The sequence below is a fragment of the Euprymna scolopes genome, chromosome 28 (genome assembly GCF_053919585.1).
Source record: "Euprymna scolopes isolate OS-2025 chromosome 28, ASM5391958v1, whole genome shotgun sequence".
In the NCBI taxonomy this organism is placed as follows: Eukaryota; Metazoa; Mollusca; class Cephalopoda; order Sepiida; family Sepiolidae; genus Euprymna; species Euprymna scolopes.
The window spans coordinates 982,243-1,004,954 of record NC_136509.1 but is presented as its reverse complement, the minus strand read 5'-3'; the positions used below and the strand labels follow the sequence as shown (position 1 = coordinate 1,004,954).

Here is a 22,712-nt window from a genome sequence, read left to right as displayed (position 1 = left end):
ACCTCCTCACCAAAGGAGAGCTTAATCTTGGGTGTAGCCATTGAATGCCTAAAGAGCATTCATGGCTGGTATTTACTACTCCCCTCAAAGAAAAAAAAAAATTGAGTAGATATGAATTAATCTCAGAAATAAATCAAAGAAAATTTTTCATATAGATTTTGGATTTCTGTAAAAGATGGAAATTCCTATAGTCGACCAGAACTTATGCATTTTGGGACCAGTCCAATTTTCAATTTTGTAAATACTCTCTATCTGGCCCAAAATATACCCCTATTTTCTGAGATGCAACCATAAATCGTACTCTATGTGAATCCTTGATGTAGCTTTCACAGTACCAGAATACCAGAAATCCTGATAAACAACAACTATATATTCACTAGTTGATGGTAATTTTTGTCATTTCTATTGTTGTTTTACTGAAAATTCAATTATGTAAACAAAGAAATAAAGCAGTAATTTTTTACCTTGTTTCCACCTTAACATTTAAAATGATTACTTGAGGTTTTAGTGTATGCTGAAAACGAATATCGCATTTAAATTTTCTGCAAATAAGTAGTTTTCCGGATATTAAGCAATGTTATTTTTTATGTTATCACTGGTGGCCATCTTGGTATGCACAGGCGTAATCGTGAAAAACTGCAAAAATGCACATACCAAGATGGCCACCAACAATAACGTAAGAAATGACATTGCTTACTATCTAGAAAGCTACTTATTTGTGGAAAATTTAAATGCGATATTCGTTTTCAGCATAGCCGAAAACCTTAAAAGGTAGTCATTAGAAAAATGTTAAGGTGGAAACAAGGTAAAAATTTACAAAATGCATCACAATGAAATTCTTTATCAAACCACCTAATTATTATTATTATTATTTAGATATCCTCAGTTAAAAAAAAAAACAGGTTTGTTTTACAGATTCAAAAAAATGTTAACAGTAAACATTAAGGAGATCATTTGTAAAATCAAAAAAATGAAAATGTATAATAAAACAAAACATTTCTGTTTTTAATAGTGTTTGCTTGAATACTAACAACTTTTAACATTCATTAGACTATTATTCTTATTTTGAGTGTCATTTTCACAATGTTTCAGTCGATGTAACCTTGGACCTTCTTCAGATATATCTTGTTGAGATGTCAAACTCAGTAATCTGCACAGAATTTCTGAAATGTGAAAATGACAAGATAAGAACCGTAGTCCGAAGAATCCAAAAACAGGGTTCACACAAGCTTAAAAATGCCTTGAATTTTGAGCTTTGACTTAAAAAGGATCTTATTTCTATTAACTTGAAAAGGCCTTGGAAATATGAAAAATGGCTTGAAAATCGTATTCTTTATATCCAGGAAAAATTTGTGTTGGAATATTTAAAATAAAATCGAAATAAATATTATTAAAATATTTTTTAAATATTAATTAAAGTACTCTTAAAATATTTAACGTCAAGGGTGTGAGTTCCATTATAGAAACATTGATTTAATTTGAATAAAATATGCATCAAGTGTGCTTGAAAGCCAAATCACAACGTAATATTAGGAAAATAAACAAATATTTTACGTGTTTGAAATTTATAATTTAAATATATTTCAGAATTTTGCTCCAAAATATATTTAAATTATAAATTTCAAACAAGTAAAATATTTGTTTATTTTTCAAATATTGCGTTGTGATTTGGCTTTCAAGCGCACTTGATGCATATTTTATTCAAATTAAATCAATGTTGCTATAATGGAACTCACACACTTGACGTTAATCTTGCGTTCCCAACGCACAGTTCCAACATTTCAAAATACAACCGCTGAGAGACAACGCGCGGATCTTTATAAACAGACTTTTCTTTCTCTAACTTTACAACATGGCAAGAAAGAAGAGAGAAAAAAGAAAGAAAACGACACACTGAGGATGGAGTTTGGCTCTGAAATATATTTAAATTATAAATTTCAAACAAGTAAAATATGTTTATTTTCCTAATATTGCGATGTGATTTGGCTTTCAAGCGCACTTGATGCATATTTTATTCATATTTAAAATATTGTTTTAATATTAAAAATATAATCGAAATAAATACATTCTTCTAACATTGCAGTATATTCTTTTCGGTATTGTTGATACAAGAGTAACCCCCCCACACACACACACTCGTCACAAAACTACTATACTTTATGGATGTAGCCAAAGTGAAATTAAAAATCATAATTAATTAAAATATTATTTTTTTGGTTTATCATATCATTATATATCAGATTTTGTTAGAATAAATACTATTAAAATATTTTTTAAATATTAATTAAAATATTAGGTTTTTATTATTTATTATATCATTATATATCAAATTGTTTTTAAAACTTAAATTTTGTCTGGAGAAGGACTTGAAAAGCTTTGAAAATGGGCATTGAAAATCTGTATGAACCCTGAAATAATCTGAATAATGAATCCTCATCTCAAAAATTCTAAAACTTAATACTTTATATATTTTTCTTTTCTTTTTTTCAGAGAGAGCTCCACTTCGGAATGCCTAACAAAATCACTGAAGGGATCCTTTTGGGTCTTGGCAACCCATTACTCGACATCACTGTTGTTTGCCCTGATAATGCTTTATTGGACAAGTATGGATTGCTCGCCAACAATGCAATTCTAGCAGAAGAGAAACATCGACCATTGTTCGAAGATATGGTACATAACTATCAAACTGAATATTTGCCAGGGGGTGCGACGCTAAACAGCGTACGTGTCGCTCAATGGCTTTTGCAAACACCGAGAGCCACCACTTTTTTTGGAGGTGTGGGTAAAGATAAATTTGCGGAAATCTTGGAAAATAAATCTCTTGATGTTGGAGTAAATGTACGTTACCAAGTGCATGAAGGCATACAGACTGGTGTTTGTGGCGCCATAATCACTGGAGAAGACCGCTCTTTGGTTACCGAACTTGGGGCTGCTCAGTGTTTTAGTGTTGATTTCTTAAAGCAACCTGAAAATTGGAAACTAGTTGAAGCCGCTCAATGTTTTTATGCTGGAGGTTTTATTCTTCCTGTAAGTAAGGAATCCGTATTAGCCCTTTCACATCATTGTGCGGAAACCAATAAGACTCTTGTGATGAATCTGCATGCTACTTTTCTGTGTGATATGTTCGCTGACCCTGAACTGAATCTAATGTCCTACGTCGATATCTTGTTTGGCAATAGTGACGAAGCAGCTGTCTTTTGCCCACTGGTTGGAATAAAATCAACTGACCTGAAAGAAATGGCATTAGAGGTGTCGGCTTTACCAAAAGCAAATAAGAAAAGGGAACGTATTGTGATTTTCACTCAGGGAAGGAAGCCAACTGTGATTGCACACCTTGGTAAGGTCAAGGAATATTCGGTTGAAGCAATAGACCCGGATCTGATCAAGGACACAAATGGCTGTGGAGATTCCTTTGTCGGAGGGTTTTTGTCACAGTTGGTCCAAGGAGGCTCCCTTGAAGACTGTATGAAATGTGGTTTCTATGCGGCTAAAGTTGTCATTCAACATTATGGTTGTCAGTATCCAGACAAGCCAAATTTTACTGTATAAAAATTAAATTGCCTTGCTTGTGACTTTCACATTTCTTGTTATTTGTTTGTTTTTATTTTTCTTTTTTTAAGTTATTTAATTGTAAAAGGGGAAAAATTAACAAAGACAGGCAGGAAATTATTGTTAAGAATAAGCCAATCTGTCAAGTTATTAAAATCAGTTATAGAATTATTTTTTCTTTATCTTTTTTTTGCAGCATCATTTCTTTTATTTACTTTTTGTAAAAGAATTTTTTTTTTTTTTTTTTTTCAAAAAAAGTTTCCTTCATTTTTATTTTTTGTGTTTTTTTTTGTTTTTTTTTTTTTCAACTAATTTTTCTTTTCCAAAGAAATTTTCCATTTTTTTAAATAATTTTGTTTACTTTTTATTTGGTTATTTTTTTTTTTTTTTTGCAAAATAATATTTTTTTGTTTTTTAAAGAAATTTCCTTAGATTTTTTGCAAAGTAATTTTTTTCATTTTTTTTTTTTTAATGAATTTTTTTCTTTTCATCTTGATTTTGAACATTAGGAAACATCAAATATAAAATTTTTAATTTTAAAGAATCGAATTCAATAAAGAATTTAGTTCTTAGTTTCTTTTAGCTATAAAAATACATTCTTTTCATGTTGAAATTTCTCACAAACTTTTTTGTTTAAGTTTTAACTGCATGATTGAAGCTAATTTTTTTCTGTCAAAAAAGAATTAAAAAATGTGTTTTCATAATCAAAACTTAATCTTAATTATAGCATTAGTCTTAGATTATTTTAAGCTACTTCAAATAAATAATTTTGACAGAAATTGGCATTCATGTAGTATAACAGTTGAGCAATCGAAAAACAAAAATAATATACAACAAATAATTTTATCAAATGGATTAAAATTTAAGTTTTTACCAACTTGTATAGTTTTAAAATTCTGAAACTGTTTTAAAGTTTGTTTTTTAATGCCAATATAAGATCTCATCATTATCTGGCTGTTTATCAGCTAACAATCCAATATGGCTACCATCAGTTATGGTTTTTAGCTTCTATGTCTTTTTATTAATAACAATTTTAAAATTAAAAAATATTACAAATAATAGCTGTTACCAAACGTATTAAAATTTGATTTCAGACTACATTTTTAACTATACATTGAAGACATTAACCAAGGTTGTTGCAAAGAAGGTAGACTCTAATGTGCTAGAAAATTACTCCCACCTGATAGTATGAAGTATTGTTGCCACCTCTGGGCTGGTGCATCTACCACTAGTCTCTCCCTCTTAGACAAGGTCTAAAAAAGAGTCTCCAACCTCATAAGTCTCACACTATCAGCCAAATTCAAACCTTTATCCCATTGCCTTAATGTTGCATTCCTGCACGTTTTACTCCAAACTCGTAGCACTTATGCCTCCTCGACATAAATACTCTCTCAACTAATCTGAAAAGCAGCAAAATCCCACTCCTTCAGTAGAGGTCCCCTGGTACCAGAAAGCCTTCTACTCAGTTTCTTTTCTTAAATTGCTAGCCTTTGAAATTCCCTCTCAGTTTCCTGCTTCTCTGGTGTGCAGAATTTCAAGTGCAATGTGAACAGATATCTTGCTGCTCAACTCCCTACATAGTGTCCCCATAGATATAGTCCCAAATAGTAGCCCCTTATGTCCAAGTGGCACTGTGCCTTGTTTTGGGGTGAATTAGAGTAAGAATTAAAAAAGAAAATAAACAATTTAATGAAACTTGAAGTTTGTTTTTTTTATTTTAAAATAAGTTGTTTTTAAAATAAGTTGTATCTTTAAGATCATGGCCGCATATGTTGAGTCTTATTTTTTTTGTTGTTGTTGTTAAGCCTTTGGAGTTCCAAAAACTAATTCTGAAATTAAAAAAAAAAACACAAAATGTTTCATAACTTTAAAACCATGCAGGATTGTAGAAAACTTTAATTCCTTTGCATTTAGTAAGTTATTTGTTGTATAGTTTGTTTCTCTTCAATTTTTCTGATGTTAGCTATATAATTATTTACCTGAGTACCCAGAAACTTTCTGAAAAGTAAACTTTTACATTTCAAACTGAATTGAAGCTGTTAAATTTTGTTAAAGTTGTGCACAGGCTATCCTCCAAATTGTATTTTCTTTTGGGTTTTCTTTGGTAAAACATGAAAGTGATGTAAAATTAAAAAAGATTTCTTCATATTATTTTATTTTATTACTACAATGTTGTCAGTTCCGATAAGTTGTTTGACCTATGTTGAATGTCCTGTAACAATTGACTGATTAAACTTTTCCTTTTTTTTTTTTTTTTTTTGCTAGTCAAAATAAGATTTAACTTTTACTAACAAATTTTGCAATTTTTAATAATAAACTTTTTTCCTAATAAAACTTGTCTTAAGAGAAGTTTTTATTTCATTTTTAAGCTAATATTTATATTGAGATACAGATTTAAATGCAAGAGGCCTTTTATAAATGTAGATATGGACTCGAGTTGGGGTTTTCTTTTATTATGTTGTCCACTGATTGTGAAAACCATTTCATATTTTACAGTGAACCAATCTTTCAACAAAATGATTGGTTTCAAATTTATTTTTTACAATTAATCTTTTGAGTAAATAAAAACTTCACATACACACAAGAAAAAAAAGATGGTTGTATTTGTAAACCTTTTCAGAATTAAACTGATTTGTTACTTGTGGTTATTATCAAGGTTGCAGAGTCAGAGGTTTAGAAAGGAGTTATTGAAAATAGGCAGACTTTAAAATAAGGAGCCAGTCAGAATTTGGGTAATCTTAAAAATTGGAGTCAGGCCTTATTGTTAGAGTCAAACGTTTCAGAAGAATTCCGAGTCAGATTCATCAATATACTAAATTTTTTAATCTGACTCCAATTATTACTGAATATTGGAAGACTTTGAATATATTTTTTGAATCCTAAAAATCTAAGTAGAGCTTAACTTCTAACTCTGCAATTCCTAAGCGTCAAATTATCTTAATTCCTCATCTGCAGTCTTTGCAGTTTTATAAATTACTAGATGTATCTATCTGACGTTGCCTGGGATACAGTAATGTCATTTTATTTTTTAATTTTTGTTCGCAACTGTTTAAACATACACCGAGAAAGAATGAAATTCATTTTGTATTTTTATTTTATTTCAATGAATATTAGATTCATAGTAAATTTTAGAAAGTAGTTACATAATGTTACTAATATAGAAAAGAGATTTAAAGTAGACCCCTCTTATCCTATTTAAATATTGTGGATGATCTCTTACATTGTTTGGGTTATGCTTAGAAATAAACATACATTTATAAATGATGTTGTATGATCCGATTTAACATTGAAATTTAAAAGTTTTTATTTTATGTATTTCTTTCCATCTAAATGAAAATATGAATTTCGAACAGTTTATTTCATATCAAAAAATGAAAGAATGTATTAGTATTACTAGTCTGTAATAATAGCAAAATTTGCTGCTGATGTAAAAAGTGAAATTGATATTTGCTGCAAAAAAGAAAGATGGCCTTCCTATTAAAAATATTCAAGCAGGAATAATTTCATTTGCAAAGAAGTTAAATCGAATCAAATTTTTTCTTAAAAAATATAGATCAACACTAAAGAAAAGGAAATGGCTGTTCAGAATAAAATATTTATTTTAGGATGGGAGCTATTCAAAGTTGGAAATCAGACTGACTTTATTTTCTGTATTAGAAAAAGGATAGAACAATAGATAGAAGAAATTTTGTAGTTTTCATTTGAAGGAATGTTGTACGTCAGTTGGCACAATTTGTAATCATTTAAAATGCTTATGCACAATTGGTATGAAAAAGGAGGAAAACTTAGTTTTCATGTGATATACGTTCATTATGATTGCAAAGAGGAAGACTGAATAAATTCCCGAATTGCATATTTGTTTTATTAATGTTGAATTTATCAAACATCTTTACAAAATGTTAAGAGTTCAAAACTGGTTGAAATTCTTGTTACTTTATACACAATTATTTTGTGTTTATTCATTTTGTATAGTTCAAAAATACCTCAAAATGTAATTCAAAATTCCAATTTTTTACAGACATTTGTGACCCTCTGCTTTACTTTCAATTATTTTTTGTTGTTGTTGTCACTGACATTTGATCATTTCAAAATCTAAGGTGATGATGACATTATTTCATTAACTGCTTTCAATTGTCAAAAAAGATTATTTTTTATCGCACATGACTAGTTCACTGCCAGATTTACACATATTAGCATAAACAAAAAATGAAACGGTTTCCATCACTTATTTAGTTTATTCGTCCGTTTGAAGTTCCCAAATTGGAAATAATGCAAATACCCTACTAACACTTATCTGCCCTTAACACATGCAACCTATGTTGATCTTTTTTTTGTAATTTTCAAATTTTGTCTTCAAGTTTCAAATTTGATCTTCAATTTTCAAACTTTTTTATAATTTTCAAATGTTTTCTCAATCTTCACTGTTTTTTTTTTTTTTTTTCAATCTTCAAATTTTTTTATTCAATCTTTAAATGCGTTCTTTTTAATCCAATCTTCAAATACGTTCTTTTTTATTCAATCTTCAAATGCATTCTTTTTTATTCAATCTTCAAATGCGTTTTTTGTATTCAATCTTCAAATGCATTTTTTATTATTTTCAAATTAATTTTTTATTCACTTTTCAAATTCGTTTTTTTATTCAATTTTCAAATTCGTTTTTTTTTATTCAATTTTCAAATTCGTTTTTTTTTATTCAATTTTACAAATTCGTTTTTTTTTTTATTCAATTTTCAAATTCGTTTTTTTTTTATTCAATTTTCAAATTCGTTTTTTTTTATTCAATTTTCAAATTCGTTTTTTTATTATTCAATTTTCAAATTCGTTTTTTTATTATTCAATTTTCAAATTCGTTTTTTTTTATTCAATTTTCAAATTCGTTTTTTTTTTATTCAATTTTCAAATTCGTTTTTTTTTATTCAATTTTCAAATTCGTTTTTTTTTTATTCAATTTTCAAATTCGTTTTTTTTTTTTATTCAATTTTCAAATTCGTTTTTTTTTTTATTCAATTTTCAAATTCGTTTTTTTTTTTATTCAATTTTCAAATTCGTTTTTTTTTATTCAATTTTCAAATTCGTTTTTTATTCAATTTTCAAATTCGTTTTTTTATTCAATTTTCAAATTCTTTTTCAATTTTTTTTGTCAATTTTCAAATTTTTTTTTTTTTTTTTTTTTTTTTTTTTTTTTAAGTGAGAGTGCACCAGAATTTCAAGATTTTTGTAATTGCAATTATTATCTACACTGTTCTAATCTTTCATATCAAATTCCAGATGCCAGCTATGTTATTATTCTCATAACATTTTAATGTAACCTCATACCTTCTTTAGGTATATCTTTTCAAACATGGGGAAGTTTTCTTGTGAATTTGCACAGAATTTGAAACTGGACATTTTATTAAATGCACGGGGGTAGCATGCTCTCATTCTGTCAGTTATGGCCAGATAGAAAACCTAAATAATTCTCATTGTATTCTTAGTATCGAAAGCACTCAGATTTGAGTTTCCAATTTACAAGAGTAATATTTGGAACTGAATTTTACTTAGTATTTTCTCTGTTACAGCACAAGTCCGCATAATCAATATAATATCAATTAAAAAATTAATGATGTTTTTAATCTTCACTTCTGATTTATTGTCTATTTATTTTAATTTATTTTAAATGAGGTGAAACTTAAAAAATCATGAAAAAATGGTGATAAAATGTTAATCACAAAAATCTCTCTCATATAAGTGAATGTTATTCTCATCCAATCATTAAAAAGTAACGAGTTTGCTTCATTGAGTATAACAATTTTTCCCTCCCCTTCTAAAAAAAACAAAAAAAAACTTTCAACTTATTTTCATCATGTGACTTATATCAATTTATCTTTTTTTTTTTAACAACCACGTGATAAACATAAGTATTTCAATTTAATTAACATTATTTTTATAGTTTTAAACAACCACGTAATAGATTGAGATTGTCGGACTGACTTCCATCATCTTGGTTGTTATTGTCACGTTTCGGCCGTTTTGCCCTCCGGCCTTCGTCAGGTGTTTTGTATCGAACTGGGGAACCGTTTGTTAGGAGTCTCGAACCTAACCCTTTATTATTATTACGGGAGTACCATGTTCGGACTCCAGCTAGGCTTTGGGACATAGTTGCTGATTCTCTGTTTTGAATGTTACTTTAACATTCAAAACAGAGAATCAGCAACTATGTCCCAAAGCCTAGCTGGAGTTACTTTAACATTCAAAACAGAGAATCAGCAACTATGTCCCAAAGCCTAGCTGGAGTCCGAACACGGTACTCCCGTAATAATAATAAAGGGTTGGGTTCAAGACTCCTAACAAACGGTTCCCCAATTCTGATACAAAACACTTGACGAAGGCCGGGGGCGCAAAACGGCCGAAACATTGTGACAATAACAACCAAGATGAGGAAGTCAGTCCGACAATCTCAATCAATGAAAACACCTCATCTCAAAAATACAGACAATTACTAACCACGTAATAAGCGTAATAAGTATTTCAATTCTATTAACATTATTTTTATAGTTTTAAACAACCACATAAGTTTTAATTATATCAATAAAATGATTATCTTCCATTCAGTTCATTTATTTTATGGCATATCAACATTTTCTTTTGCTTTTCTGTTTTCGATCTATATGTATCTCAATACTTAGTTCAGCAAGGGGCAAATATTTTTCTGACGGCACCAAAGCCATCAAAGTCTCAGACATTTTTTTAAATTTCTTTTTGTGTTGTTGACTGCGGTATGTTGCTAGTCCTGTGCAGTTCTAGGAATTCCACTCTCCCAGGCTTTACCTCCTCTCTTTAAGAAAAAGTTAGTTTATTGCTAATCACCTAAGGCACCCCTACTGGGGAATGCTTATAGGGCTGCCCAGCCATTTTTTGGAGACCAGAGTGCTCTTCCTCGAGGCTACTGGCTCTTCAATCCAACTTTCTGGCCCTTGTGTCTCATTTTACCTGCTGTGAAAGGTAGATAACATAATTACAATACTTTTGTAAATTATCTATTGTAGAGACACTCACCATTTTATGAATTATCAGAAAGAAAAGTGATTCCATGTTTCTAGAAACGATTATTTCGCACATGACCGTAACAGATCTTTTCCTGGTTCAAACTTCATTAATAGATTTTTTTGAAACCAGTTTCTTAAACCAAAACACATACTGTCAACCGGGGCTATTATGATAGGTTTTATGGCATTTGTTTTATTTATTTATTTATTTATTATGATAGGTTTTATGGCATTTGTTTTATTTATTTATTGTTTTATTTATTTATTATGATAGGTTTTATGGCATTTGTTTTATTTATTTATTTATTTATTATGATAGGTTTTATGGCATTTGTTTTATTTATTTATTGTTTTATTTATTTATTATGATAGATTTTATGGCATTTGTTTTATTTATTTATTTATTATGATAGGTTTTATGGCATTTGTTTTATTTATTTATTTATTTATTTATTATGATAGGTTTTATGGCATTTGTTTTATTTATTTATTTATTATGATAGGTTTTATGGCATTTGTTTTATTTATTTATTGTTTTATTTATTTATTATGATAGGTTTTATGGCATTTGTTTTATTTATTTATTTATTTATTATGATAGGTTTTATGGCATTTGTTTTATTTATTTATTGTTTTATTTATTTATTATGATAGATTTTATGGCATTTGTTTTATTTATTTATTGTTTTATTTATTTATTATGATAGATTTTATGGCATTTGTTTTATTTATTTATTTATTATGATAGGTTTTATGGCATTTGTTTTATTTATTTATTTATTTATTTATTATGATAGATTTTATGGCATTTGTTTTATTTATTTATTTATTATGATAGGTTTTATGGCATTTGTTTTATTTATTTATTTATTTATTTATTATGATAGATTTTATGGCATTTGTTTTATTTATTTATTGTTTTATTTATTTATTATGATAGATTTTATGGCATTTGTTTTATTTATTTATTTATTATGATAGGTTTTATGGCATTTGTTTTATTTATTTATTTATTATGATAGGTTTTATGGCATTTGTTTTATTTATTTATTGTTTTATTTATTTATTATGATAGGTTTTATGGCATTTGTTTTATTTATTTATTTATTTATTATGATAGGTTTTATGGCATTTGTTTTATTTATTTATTGTTTTATTTATTTATTATGATAGATTTTATGGCATTTGTTTTATTTATTTATTGTTTTATTTATTTATTATGATAGATTTTATGGCATTTGTTTTATTTATTTATTTATTATGATAGGTTTTATGGCATTTGTTTTATTTATTTATTTATTATGATAGGTTTTATGGCATTTGTTTTATTTATTTATTGTTTTATTTATTTATTATGATAGGTTTTATGGCATTTGTTTTATTTATTTATTTATTTATTTATTATGATAGGTTTTATGGCATTTGTTTTATTTATTTATTTATTATGATAGGTTTTATGGCATTTGTTTTATTTATTTATTGTTTTATTTATTTATTATGATAGATTTTATGGCATTTGTTTTATTTATTTATTTATTATGATAGGTTTTATGGCATTTGTTTTATTTATTTATTTATTTATTATGATAGGTTTTATGGCATTTGTTTTATTTATTTATTTATTATGATAGGTTTTATGGCATTTGTTTTATTTATTTATTGTTTTATTTATTTATTATGATAGGTTTTATGGCATTTGTTTTATTTATTTATTTATTTATTATGATAGGTTTTATGGCATTTGTTTTATTTATTTATTGTTTTATTTATTTATTATGATAGATTTTATGGCATTTGTTTTATTTATTTATTGTTTTATTTATTTATTTATTTATTATGATAGGTTTTATGGCATTTGTTTTATTTATTTATTTATTATGATAGGTTTTATGGCATTTGTTTTATTTATTTATTTATTATGATAGGTTTTATGGCATTTGTTTTATTTATTTATTGTTTTATTTATTTATTATGATAGGTTTTATGGCATTTGTTTTATTTATTTATTTATTTATTATGATAGGTTTTATGGCATTTGTTTTATTTATTTATTGTTTTATTTATTTATTATGATAGATTTTATGGCATTTGTTTTATTTATTTATTTATTATGATAGGTTTTATGGCATTTGTTTTATTTATTTATTTATTTATTTATTATGATAGGTTTTATGGCATTTGTTTTATTTATTTATTTATTATGATAGGTTTTATGGCATTTGTTTTATTTATTTATTGTTTTATTTATTTATTATGATAGATTTTATGGCATTTGTTTTATTTATTTATTTATTATGATAGGTTTTATGGCATTTGTTTTATTTATTTATTTATTATGATAGGTTTTATGGCATTTGTTTTATTTATTTATTTATTTTGATAGGTTTTATGGCACTTGTTTTCATGTGTTGCTCTCATTGCACACAGAAAAGCATATTCCCTGAATGAATAATATTTAGGTTTTGATCTTAAATAACTAAAGAAGTAATATATTTCAACTTTTTAGACATATTTTTATGTCAAAGTTTATCATAGTAGCATCCGTATTCTTCCTCTCTTTGATAGAATGGTCATCACTCACCAGTCGTAGCACTCTTCATGAATTGTCTCCATTGACTCCGGTTTTGCGCTATTCCTAGCAACTCTGCCATGCTAATATCCTTCACATTGTCTGACATTCTTGTTTTTGGTCTTCAATGTTGTTTTTGCCAGGGGTTGTACCAAACAGCAGATCTTTTGTTAGGCTGTCTGTTTTGGCCACATGTCCCAAAAACCGCAATTTCTTGTCATTGATGTTGTCCAGCAGTCTTTGGCATGGTCCGATCTTCTCCAGAATCCATTCGTTTGTACATTTGTCCACCCAGCTTACACAAAGAATCTACGGTAGCACCACAATTCAACAGTAGCAATTTTCCTCTTGTCGACTTTCTTCAAAACCCAAGATTCTGCTCCATAGGTAGCTATTTAGAATACCAAAGCTTGTAGGGGTCATTTCTTTGTGTGTTGTGAAATGGGTCTATCTTTGCAGATATTAGTTAATGAATGGTTTTATGGATGGTGCGTCTGTATTACAACATCATTATTACCCTGTCTTGTAACAAACGCAGATGAAAATATACAATAGAAGATAACAAGACACATTTGCGATAGTGTCACTTCTGTGTTTTCTCACACAAGGTGTAGGCAGGCGCTAATCAACAAGATCATGCGATGAAATGGTTGTAACTGGAAAATTACCTTTGGTCCATGTTTTTGTTTTTTTTCTTTGGGTGAAATATAGTTTTTTATTTATTTTTTTGTTTTGTTTTTACAAGGAAGTGACCACTTAGCAAGGCCCGAAGGCCACTTTAGGATAAGGGTTAGTAAATTAAGGCGGTAGTGTAGTAATTGTTAATGGTGTAAGTTGGTAGAGTTTGATTATCTAAGCGGACGGGTTGATAAAAACTTGTTTACATTGAACTTGAAGGCTACAATATTATAGTCGGCCAGGAAGCAGGCCAGCGGAACAGTGTTCCACAGGCGGGCAGTTCTAAGACAGAAACTTTGTGTTTAGATTTAGCTACAGATAGAGAGCTCGAGAAATTGTTTATAATGATTGTAGCTAGTTGCGTGTGTTTTTTTTGTGAAAGTCCGGCAAGGGGAGAACCATAGATTGGAGCTCAGACGAGCACCTGCTATGAAAATAATGGTAGAGTAGAGACAGACTCGCAATGTCTCTTCTGTGGGAAGAGGTTGCAGAGACGAGAAAAGGGTATCAACTGGGTTTTGAAGCTGATTTTCAACTATATCAAGGCAGTCCTCAAGAAATCTACTCCCTTATGCTATCAACTGTATTGCGAATCACTTTTTGCGTTGGTTTAGCAGTGGCAGCAAACGTGAAATATGTTACAGTTGTACCATATAAATGTTAACGATTTAGAGGTGAAACAAATCAAGGTTCATTAGCATAAAATAATACCGGTTCACAAAGGATTATCATTAATCTATATATCTATAAAAGTGAGAATGTGTGTGTATACATGTGTGAGGACACTTCTCAACCTATATACTCATAAAAATTTTTATCAACAGGCTTGTAATTTGGTGTATAGAATATTCAGACATGTGGAAAACTTTTTAATACGTTTTTATCTGAAAAAAAACCCCGGCTGCTTAGAGGTCAAAATTCAAACATTGGTACGTGGGATTCATTGGATTTTGATCTATTTCCTGTTTCATGAATGCACACGTGTGAATAATTCCTATTACAGATTACTTATGCTAATAAGTAGTTTGAAACCCCTGTTTAAAGATCGTTTAATGCTGATTAAATAGTTAAGTTTTTTTTACTTAAAAGAAGTGAATGGTTTAGAAAAAACATAATTGCATGCACATGTCTCAGTTTCTGTATTAATTAAAGTATATTTTACGACCGGGCAATGCCAGGAGCCTGCTAGTATTAAATAATATTAAAGTAGCCCCAGTATCTGATAACTTTGGAATAGGTTTGATAAATTAAAAATAATTGTAATTTGGTTTTATTTACTTAGACCACCTACTTGCTTTTTCAGCATTCACATAGTGATATTTTTTTTTTTAATTATCATAAATTTTAAAATAGCATTTTTTGATAAACAATTTAATAATTTAATTCAATGAAATGTGAACTTAAAAGATTTTTGTTTTAATGATAAATGAATGTAATTCAAAAATTATGTATTGTAAGTTTTTATTTTTCCTAATTTTAATATTTAAAAAAAAGTATCATTTCATAGCTACTCTGTCTTAAGATGGTAGCATGAAAGCAGCTCATGAAAAAGGTTTCCTTTATAATAGTATCACCTTTTCTACCCACCCAGCTCTTCATAGATAGCAATATTTGACTTTTCACTGAAGAAAACTGCAGTCCTTATTGAAAAGTTTGTGTAATATGATTAATCCACGTATGTATTTGTTATAATTTAAAATTTTGCTTTCCAGCTAAAAATGAATTGTTTGGGGGGGGGGGGATTAAGGAAAAAGAATTAATTAAATGTATTTGATGTTCAGAGGCACATTTTTATCAAGAAATGCATGTTTTGAAAAAGAGCATAGGACTGTCTGAAATATAAAAAAAAAATAACATTAATACCTATAATTCATATGCAATTGTTTCCCATAAAACAATGTATTTTTCCATATTTTTAGCCAGAGAAACATTATCTATTATATAAAATGTATTTTAGAAGCAAGTCATTATACAGGCAAATTTTATTATAAACTATAAAGTTTTTTTATATACTTTTAAAATAACTTTTTCTACTCTTCAAGCGATCTTCCAAGTGTCGAGATATAGTTTTTAATTAAATTTTCCTGTATATATATATTGGCAAAAGTCTGTATTCCAAATTTTAAGATATTCACCATCTTACCATTTATTCCTTTAAGCATGTTGACATACACAATTCTTGATAGCACCTGTTTTTAAATAAACAATTTTGAAACAGATGCTGTAAAGAATTGTGCCTGGTAAGATGGTCAACATCTTGAAATTTGGAATATAGACTTTGCCATTTATTTGTTATATGCTCTGTAATTACATTGAGCTTCATAAATTTAAGGATTGGCATAAATAAAAGATGAAATATAATTGAAAAAACATATTTTCACAGAAATATATATTGACCAGGTTGAATATATGAACAAACTTTTACAAATTCGCCAAAAACTAATTTTTTATTTTCCATTTAGAGCATACAGTTGTTTTAGCCTACGACCAAGATATTTATAATGTATTTATCTTTTCTTAGTAAGACCATCCTCCGTGCTGATATAAATAAAATGACAGCCCTCCATAGGGTAACTGTGCTGTATTGCACATTCATTTTATAATTTGTATGATTATAAAAGTTTTTTTGTTTCTTCACAATAGGATATGTGAATATAATCGTAGGTTGAACAATTGTTTACTCTGAATGGAAAATAAAAAATAACTTTTCTGGTGAATTTGTTCTCTGCATTCAAAATGGTTCATATAATATAAAAATATAGCTCTAGTCCTACACTATTGAGCTATTAAAAAAAGCTAACTGTTATAAAATTTATTATTTTGAATTTATTAATATTATAAAGCTGTACTTTAAAATGTGGATTAATATGAATCAGTATTATATGACGTTAAGCATTGTTGAAATATATACTGTAAAATGTACATGCAATTTTATATTGAGATATATAAGGTAATAATAATATATATACATTTCCGACAATATGTTGTGTACAAAGGATTTTGATTGACATTCCTTTATGTATACAGAACACATTTGTTAATGAATAATGAAATTCAAAATAAAACAGACATATTTCATTCACGAGGCCAGGATTGGAGTTGTAAAAAAAAAAAAAAAAAAAATTGACTTTCATTTAATCATAATCTCATTGGCTGAGGCGGTTAAAACAATTTCAGCTCCTCTTCAAATTTTGTGTGAAATGCATTTTTTCTCTTTGTGAATATTCTATGTTCTCAACCCCATAGCATAAATAACTCTATTTTTATACAATTATTAAGCTCTTTTCATGTATTGAGCACTGTTGTAGTAAATATTGAAACAAAGTATAAATAATATATCACCTTATAATATATGTTTGTACAAGAAGTAATTATTAAGTATGTTTATATATTTGTACACGACGCACTCTTGAATTAATCTTACACTGATCATAATTTTTTAACATGATGGCTAGTTGTAAGGGTTGGTAATGTGGGCTGTATTTAATTTTGTGAAAATGGGGTAGAAAGTGAGGTGCCCTTAATGAAAATTCGGATACCTCTGATTTCTTGTGAAATTTAATCGGTATGTATTAGACCTCCATAAATAAATATTCCATGAATTTTAACTTCTTTGGAATATTTTAAACGGTTTTTAGAGCTCATAATAATATGTCCACAATTTCCCATTTGAAAATCCAAATATTTCAGATTTACATTAAATTTGATTCATAATCATCAGACACCATTTAATCATTTCAATTTTCTAAAACCCTCTAAATCAGGATTTCCAAACAGGGGTCTGTACCACCCACCAGGAGCGATGGACAAAATTATCTTAGAGGGGGTCCCTGAAAACTTTTAGCAGGGACGGTGAAAGACTGAAAGTTTCTCGTAACATTACTAAGTGTTTCACAATCCATTTTCTTTGGGATTCACAATTTTGATTGCATCACACTTATTTTAATTTGAAAAATTAATTCAATTAAATTAATTCTGTAATGTTGACAAAGCTTAAATGTTTCCTGAATCTGACTGATTTCTGATTCACATTTTTAACAAGTCTTTCTCATCAATTGAATGAGTCTTGGGAATAGAAACCGAATGGATGTAGTGAAATATGGTGATCTAAGATTTTTCCTATCAAATATGTAACCAAATATTCCAAAATTTGTTGCTGATTATCAACAACAATCTTCACATTGATTAGTGATTCCTGTGATTAATATTTGGATTTTTAGTGATTATTGATTATTGTATTAGCAATTATATGATGTATTAATTGACCCATTTGATTTATCGTTTTTACTGTTCTCATTTGATTGACAGTAGAATTTTGTTGAATAGACTATTATGAATATTCATTTATTTATTTTCACTTTAATTATGTACTATCACCACTACTATTAATATTATTATGCTTGCCATTGCTCCCAGGTCCACTCTCACCCAGAGTGGTAGTACCTGTTAGGGTTCCAACTATGGGTTAAATAGAATCTGACTTAAAAAACAAATATACTCCATTAAAAAATCGTTCCTCAAAATCACTAGATTCGGCATTAAATAACCTGAAAAAGGTTGATATGCCATAAAACAAAAACAGCCAACCAATATTATTATGCAAGAATGAATGTAGGGAGGGGGCGGTAGTAGATCTCCGAGTGTTCTAGGGGGTGTTTGCCGAAAAAGTTAACTTAAGCCTTAAATTTTAGACATTTTCTGGAATCAAAACCATGTAAAGGATTTTGATCAAAATTGGAATAAGGATTCTAGACATAAAATTTAATAGCATTATATGTCGATTTTAATCTTCATACGAAACAAAGAAGTGGTACAAAACTTATGTTCAGTGAATTTTACATACCCTCGGATTAAGTACCTTTCTAGTATATATATATATATATATATATATATATATATATATATATATATATATATATACACACGTTAAAATGTCCACATATGCTTCTAGAATAGTAATTTCAAGGTTATGAGGCATGAAAACGATGTTGTTTTTATATTTAATATTTTATTTTTTATATTTCCAGCAGTCCTCCGCTCTTCACAAAAAAGTACTTTTTTGTGCAGAAGAGTGGAAGATTACTTGAAATATAAAAAATATTAAATATAAAAAACATTGTTTGCATACTTCAAAAAACCCTCATAACTTTGAAATTACTATACATATGTGTGCATTGCTGGCAGCATTTTTTTGTTGTTTTTTATTTTTATGTTCAAAACAATTTCAAGTAAAAATCAAAACCACTTGGTTCTATACTTGTCCAATTTGTAAATAAATTTCTGGGTCTGTTATGCGAAGTTTAATCTCCACGTGGGCTGATAGAAAAAAGACGGTCTCCTCTTATCCGTCCATGCGTGTCTGTCAGTCCGTTGAAATTTAACCTGCATCAGATTATGTGCATCTGTGGTAGTCGATGACAAGGGATGAGATCCATTTCATAACAACTTGAACAGCGTTCTGGGAGAATATGTATTTTGACCCACAAGTTTCATGTGTATGTATGTATGTACGTGTGTGTGTAAAAAAAGAAAGAAAAAAGTGATTTTTTTCCCCCCCTTGTCTTAAGATTTGCTTGACAACCACAGATCGCCAGCCAGCCTTGTACATAAGCACAATACTTTTACTTAATCTTGTCAGAGAATGTTCATAGAGTTTCCTGCTGTATAACCTTCAAACAAAACCTTGCAACTTTTGAAACCTGAAAATCTCTAGAAACACTTTTCTTTTCTTTTTCTTTTTTTTAATAAAAAATCATTTCATTAAATTTTACTTTATTTCAGGAACTTCTTTGTGTTGGCATTTCCAAATTTCCACATTCTGTGTTTCCATTTTTTTTACATTTTCTTTGTCCAATAAAATTTGTAGTTGAATTCTAGGCTCAATCTGAAATAAAAACTTGTATTCATGATTAAACATCTTGGTTTATAAAAAGAATCATTAGTTTTTTTGTTAATTATAAAATACATCTTGTAAATTCTTAAAGTCGATCATCAATGATGAACAGATTTCGATGCAGGTTTCGGGTTTTAATCCAAGAATGTCTAAAGTAAAAATTATCTTATAAAAATATTTATGAGTTAATCGTAATGAGCATGCATTAAAGGGATAATTATATATTAAAAAATGTAAAAAAAAAATAAAAAACCTAATAAAGTGCTACAATAGCTGATATGAATTATTTTATTGAGAAACTATACATTTAGAAGATATTTTTAATCCAGAGGCGTTTGTTTGTAACAAGTAACAATGAAACTATGGTACACTTAACAATCACTGTAATGTATAATTTCTAAGTAAAATAAATTATATTTAAACAATTATACTTACATATAGTTTATAATTAGATTATAAATCCAGTTTGTAAAATAATCACCAACTGGCAGGTATTTATTATTGTTTTTATCATGCTGTGACGATTGTGCGATTTTCTGTCAAAGAGATGAGTTTTATAAGTAGAATAGAATTACTACATTATACATTATCCCAAAATAAATTAAAGAAATAACTGATGCTCGCCAGATGAGAAAAAACAATGTTTCAAATATTCATTGAAACTAAGTTTACTGTATATTCAGATTTCTTTTAGTAACCTACAGTGTTCGCCCCTATGGATTAAAGTTAAGTATATTTATTACTTTGAAATGTCCAGATATAAGATTTAAATCCTTCTAATGAACATCTAGAATACACAAATTTATATTCAAACTTGATAAAATGTTTGTTTTTATATATTTCTTAACTAAATATATATATATAAAGAAAATAAAACTACAAAGGAGAGACGATGCTTCTCTCCTCTTCTGATGAGAAGCATTAGGCTTCAAAATACCATGGTATAAAGAGTTTTACTTATCCTACGCCCCTAATTGATGTATCATTCTAATTGAATAAAGAATAAATCTATCTGTATTTGGATATATTTATATATTGTCGCTTTCTTATTTTCTTTATATTCTTTATTGTAAGCTCCAAGCAATTTCTTGAGCTTCACATTATCCTGATAAGTGTCTGTCCTCTTAAAGAATCAATCTTATTCTTTTAGCTATATATATATATATATATATATATATATATATATATATATATATATATATATATAGCTTTCAAAAATCCAAAATCAATCCTCCTCAATTGGTAGTCAGTTAACAAAATTGTCTTTGTTGCATTTTTAGGGGCTTATTCATCAGATAAATTCCTTAAAAAATAGGAAAATGTTAGTGAGAGAGCGAGTTTGATATTTAGTCAATACTTTTGTTTTCATTGAAACACTGTAAACTTAGTCTGCAGATTTAAATTCTTCAGTTAATTGCTGATTAGAAAATACCTGACTCGTTGAGTCACTCGTTGATATTGGTTAGATTTTGCTATAGAATTTATGATAACCCTTTTTTTTCTTTTAGCTTGGATTCATTTTCTGTAGTATTGTGTGTCTTATTTCTCATTCTCATCCTTTCACTCATTCCCACACTCTCTCATTCTCATTTTGTCCAGAAAAGAATAATTCACTCTAGATGCAATAATTACTAATATTACATAAACAGTTATAAATTTATTTTATATATAGATTTTTATAAATAAGAATCACATTTTCAGATTGATAGTTAACGGGGAGATAACTCTTTAATATTTATCTGGGAATTCAAGGGAGTTAAACTTAGTTTGACAATAAGCTTGCATGAAGAAATGACCACCTCTCTTTCCCACAATATAAGTATTAAATAAGGAACACTCTGTATATTTATAGAAGTGACCTTTTCTGTCTGAGGAAGGGTCTCTGCCAAACTCGTCTGTCAATTTTTGATCTACAGACTAGGAACTTGATATATAGGAAATTCCGACCTGTGGAACAGACTTAATTTTTAACCAGTAAAAATAGCTGCTAAGGGGTCAAAATTGAAAAGAAAAATTAAAGAAGTCAATTTTTTTATTTATTAAATAAGTTAATGTCGAAAACCCTGGGATTTGTTTTTTTTTCGTTTGAAAACAGACTTTAATAAGCGAACATGAAACTTTAATGAAAATATAAAAGATAAATCAATTAAGTATTTTTTTTTTTTATAGAAGAAAATCAAATTTTACGATTTTTAGGGATTATTTTTATTTTTTTAGGGGATATATATATATATATATATATATATTAGTATAAAAATATATATATATATATTAGTATAAAAATATATATATATAGATATTAGTATAAAAATATATATATAGATATTAGTATAAAAATATATATATATATATATATATAGATATTAGTATAAAAATATATATATATATATATATATATAGAGATATTAGTATAAAATATATATATATATATATATAGATATTAGTATAAAAATATATATATATATAGATATTAGTATAAAAATATATATATATATATATATAGATATTAGTATAAAAATATATATATATATATATATAGATATTAGTATAAAAATATATATATATATATATATAGATATTAGTATAAAAAATATATATATATATATAGATATTAGTATAAAAAAAAAAAATATATATATAGATATTAGTATAAAAATATATATGTAGATATAAAGATATTAGTATAATTGTATAAAAATATATATGTAGATATAAAGATATTAGTATAATTGTATAAAAATATATATGTAGATATAAAGATATTAGTATAATTATATATATATATATATATATATTAGTATAAATATATATATATAGATATTTGTATATCAAATATATACATACACACTAGTATAAAATAAATATATATATATATATATACACACACACACGTATGTTTTTTGGTTTTACGATACGTGTTGAATTAATTAAATTATTTACGAAAGTGCATTTTTACCTAAATGCGAGTTGGGAATAATTTTCCCTTTAACCAATTTGG

The 22,712-nt window shown here is 27.4% G+C and overlaps 1 protein-coding gene across 7 annotated transcripts in view; it reads left to right on the top strand.

Moving 5' to 3' along the window:
• Nucleotides 1-22,712, top strand: part of LOC145249430 (uncharacterized) — a 111,418-nt gene that overhangs the window by 64,613 nt on the left and 24,093 nt on the right. For 5 of the 7 annotated variants that reach the window (XM_080110986.1, XM_080110982.1, XM_080110984.1 and 2 more), the window contains one exon: nucleotides 2,491-3,793. The exons of the other annotated variants lie outside the window; for them this stretch is intronic. In XM_080110986.1, coding sequence (XP_079967112.1) covers nucleotides 2,491-3,549 — 1,059 coding nt within the window. In that variant the 3' untranslated portion in view covers nucleotides 3,550-3,793. Of the gene's footprint in view, nucleotides 1-2,490; nucleotides 3,794-22,712 lie in introns of those variants that run through there. 7 annotated transcript variants of the gene reach the window in all.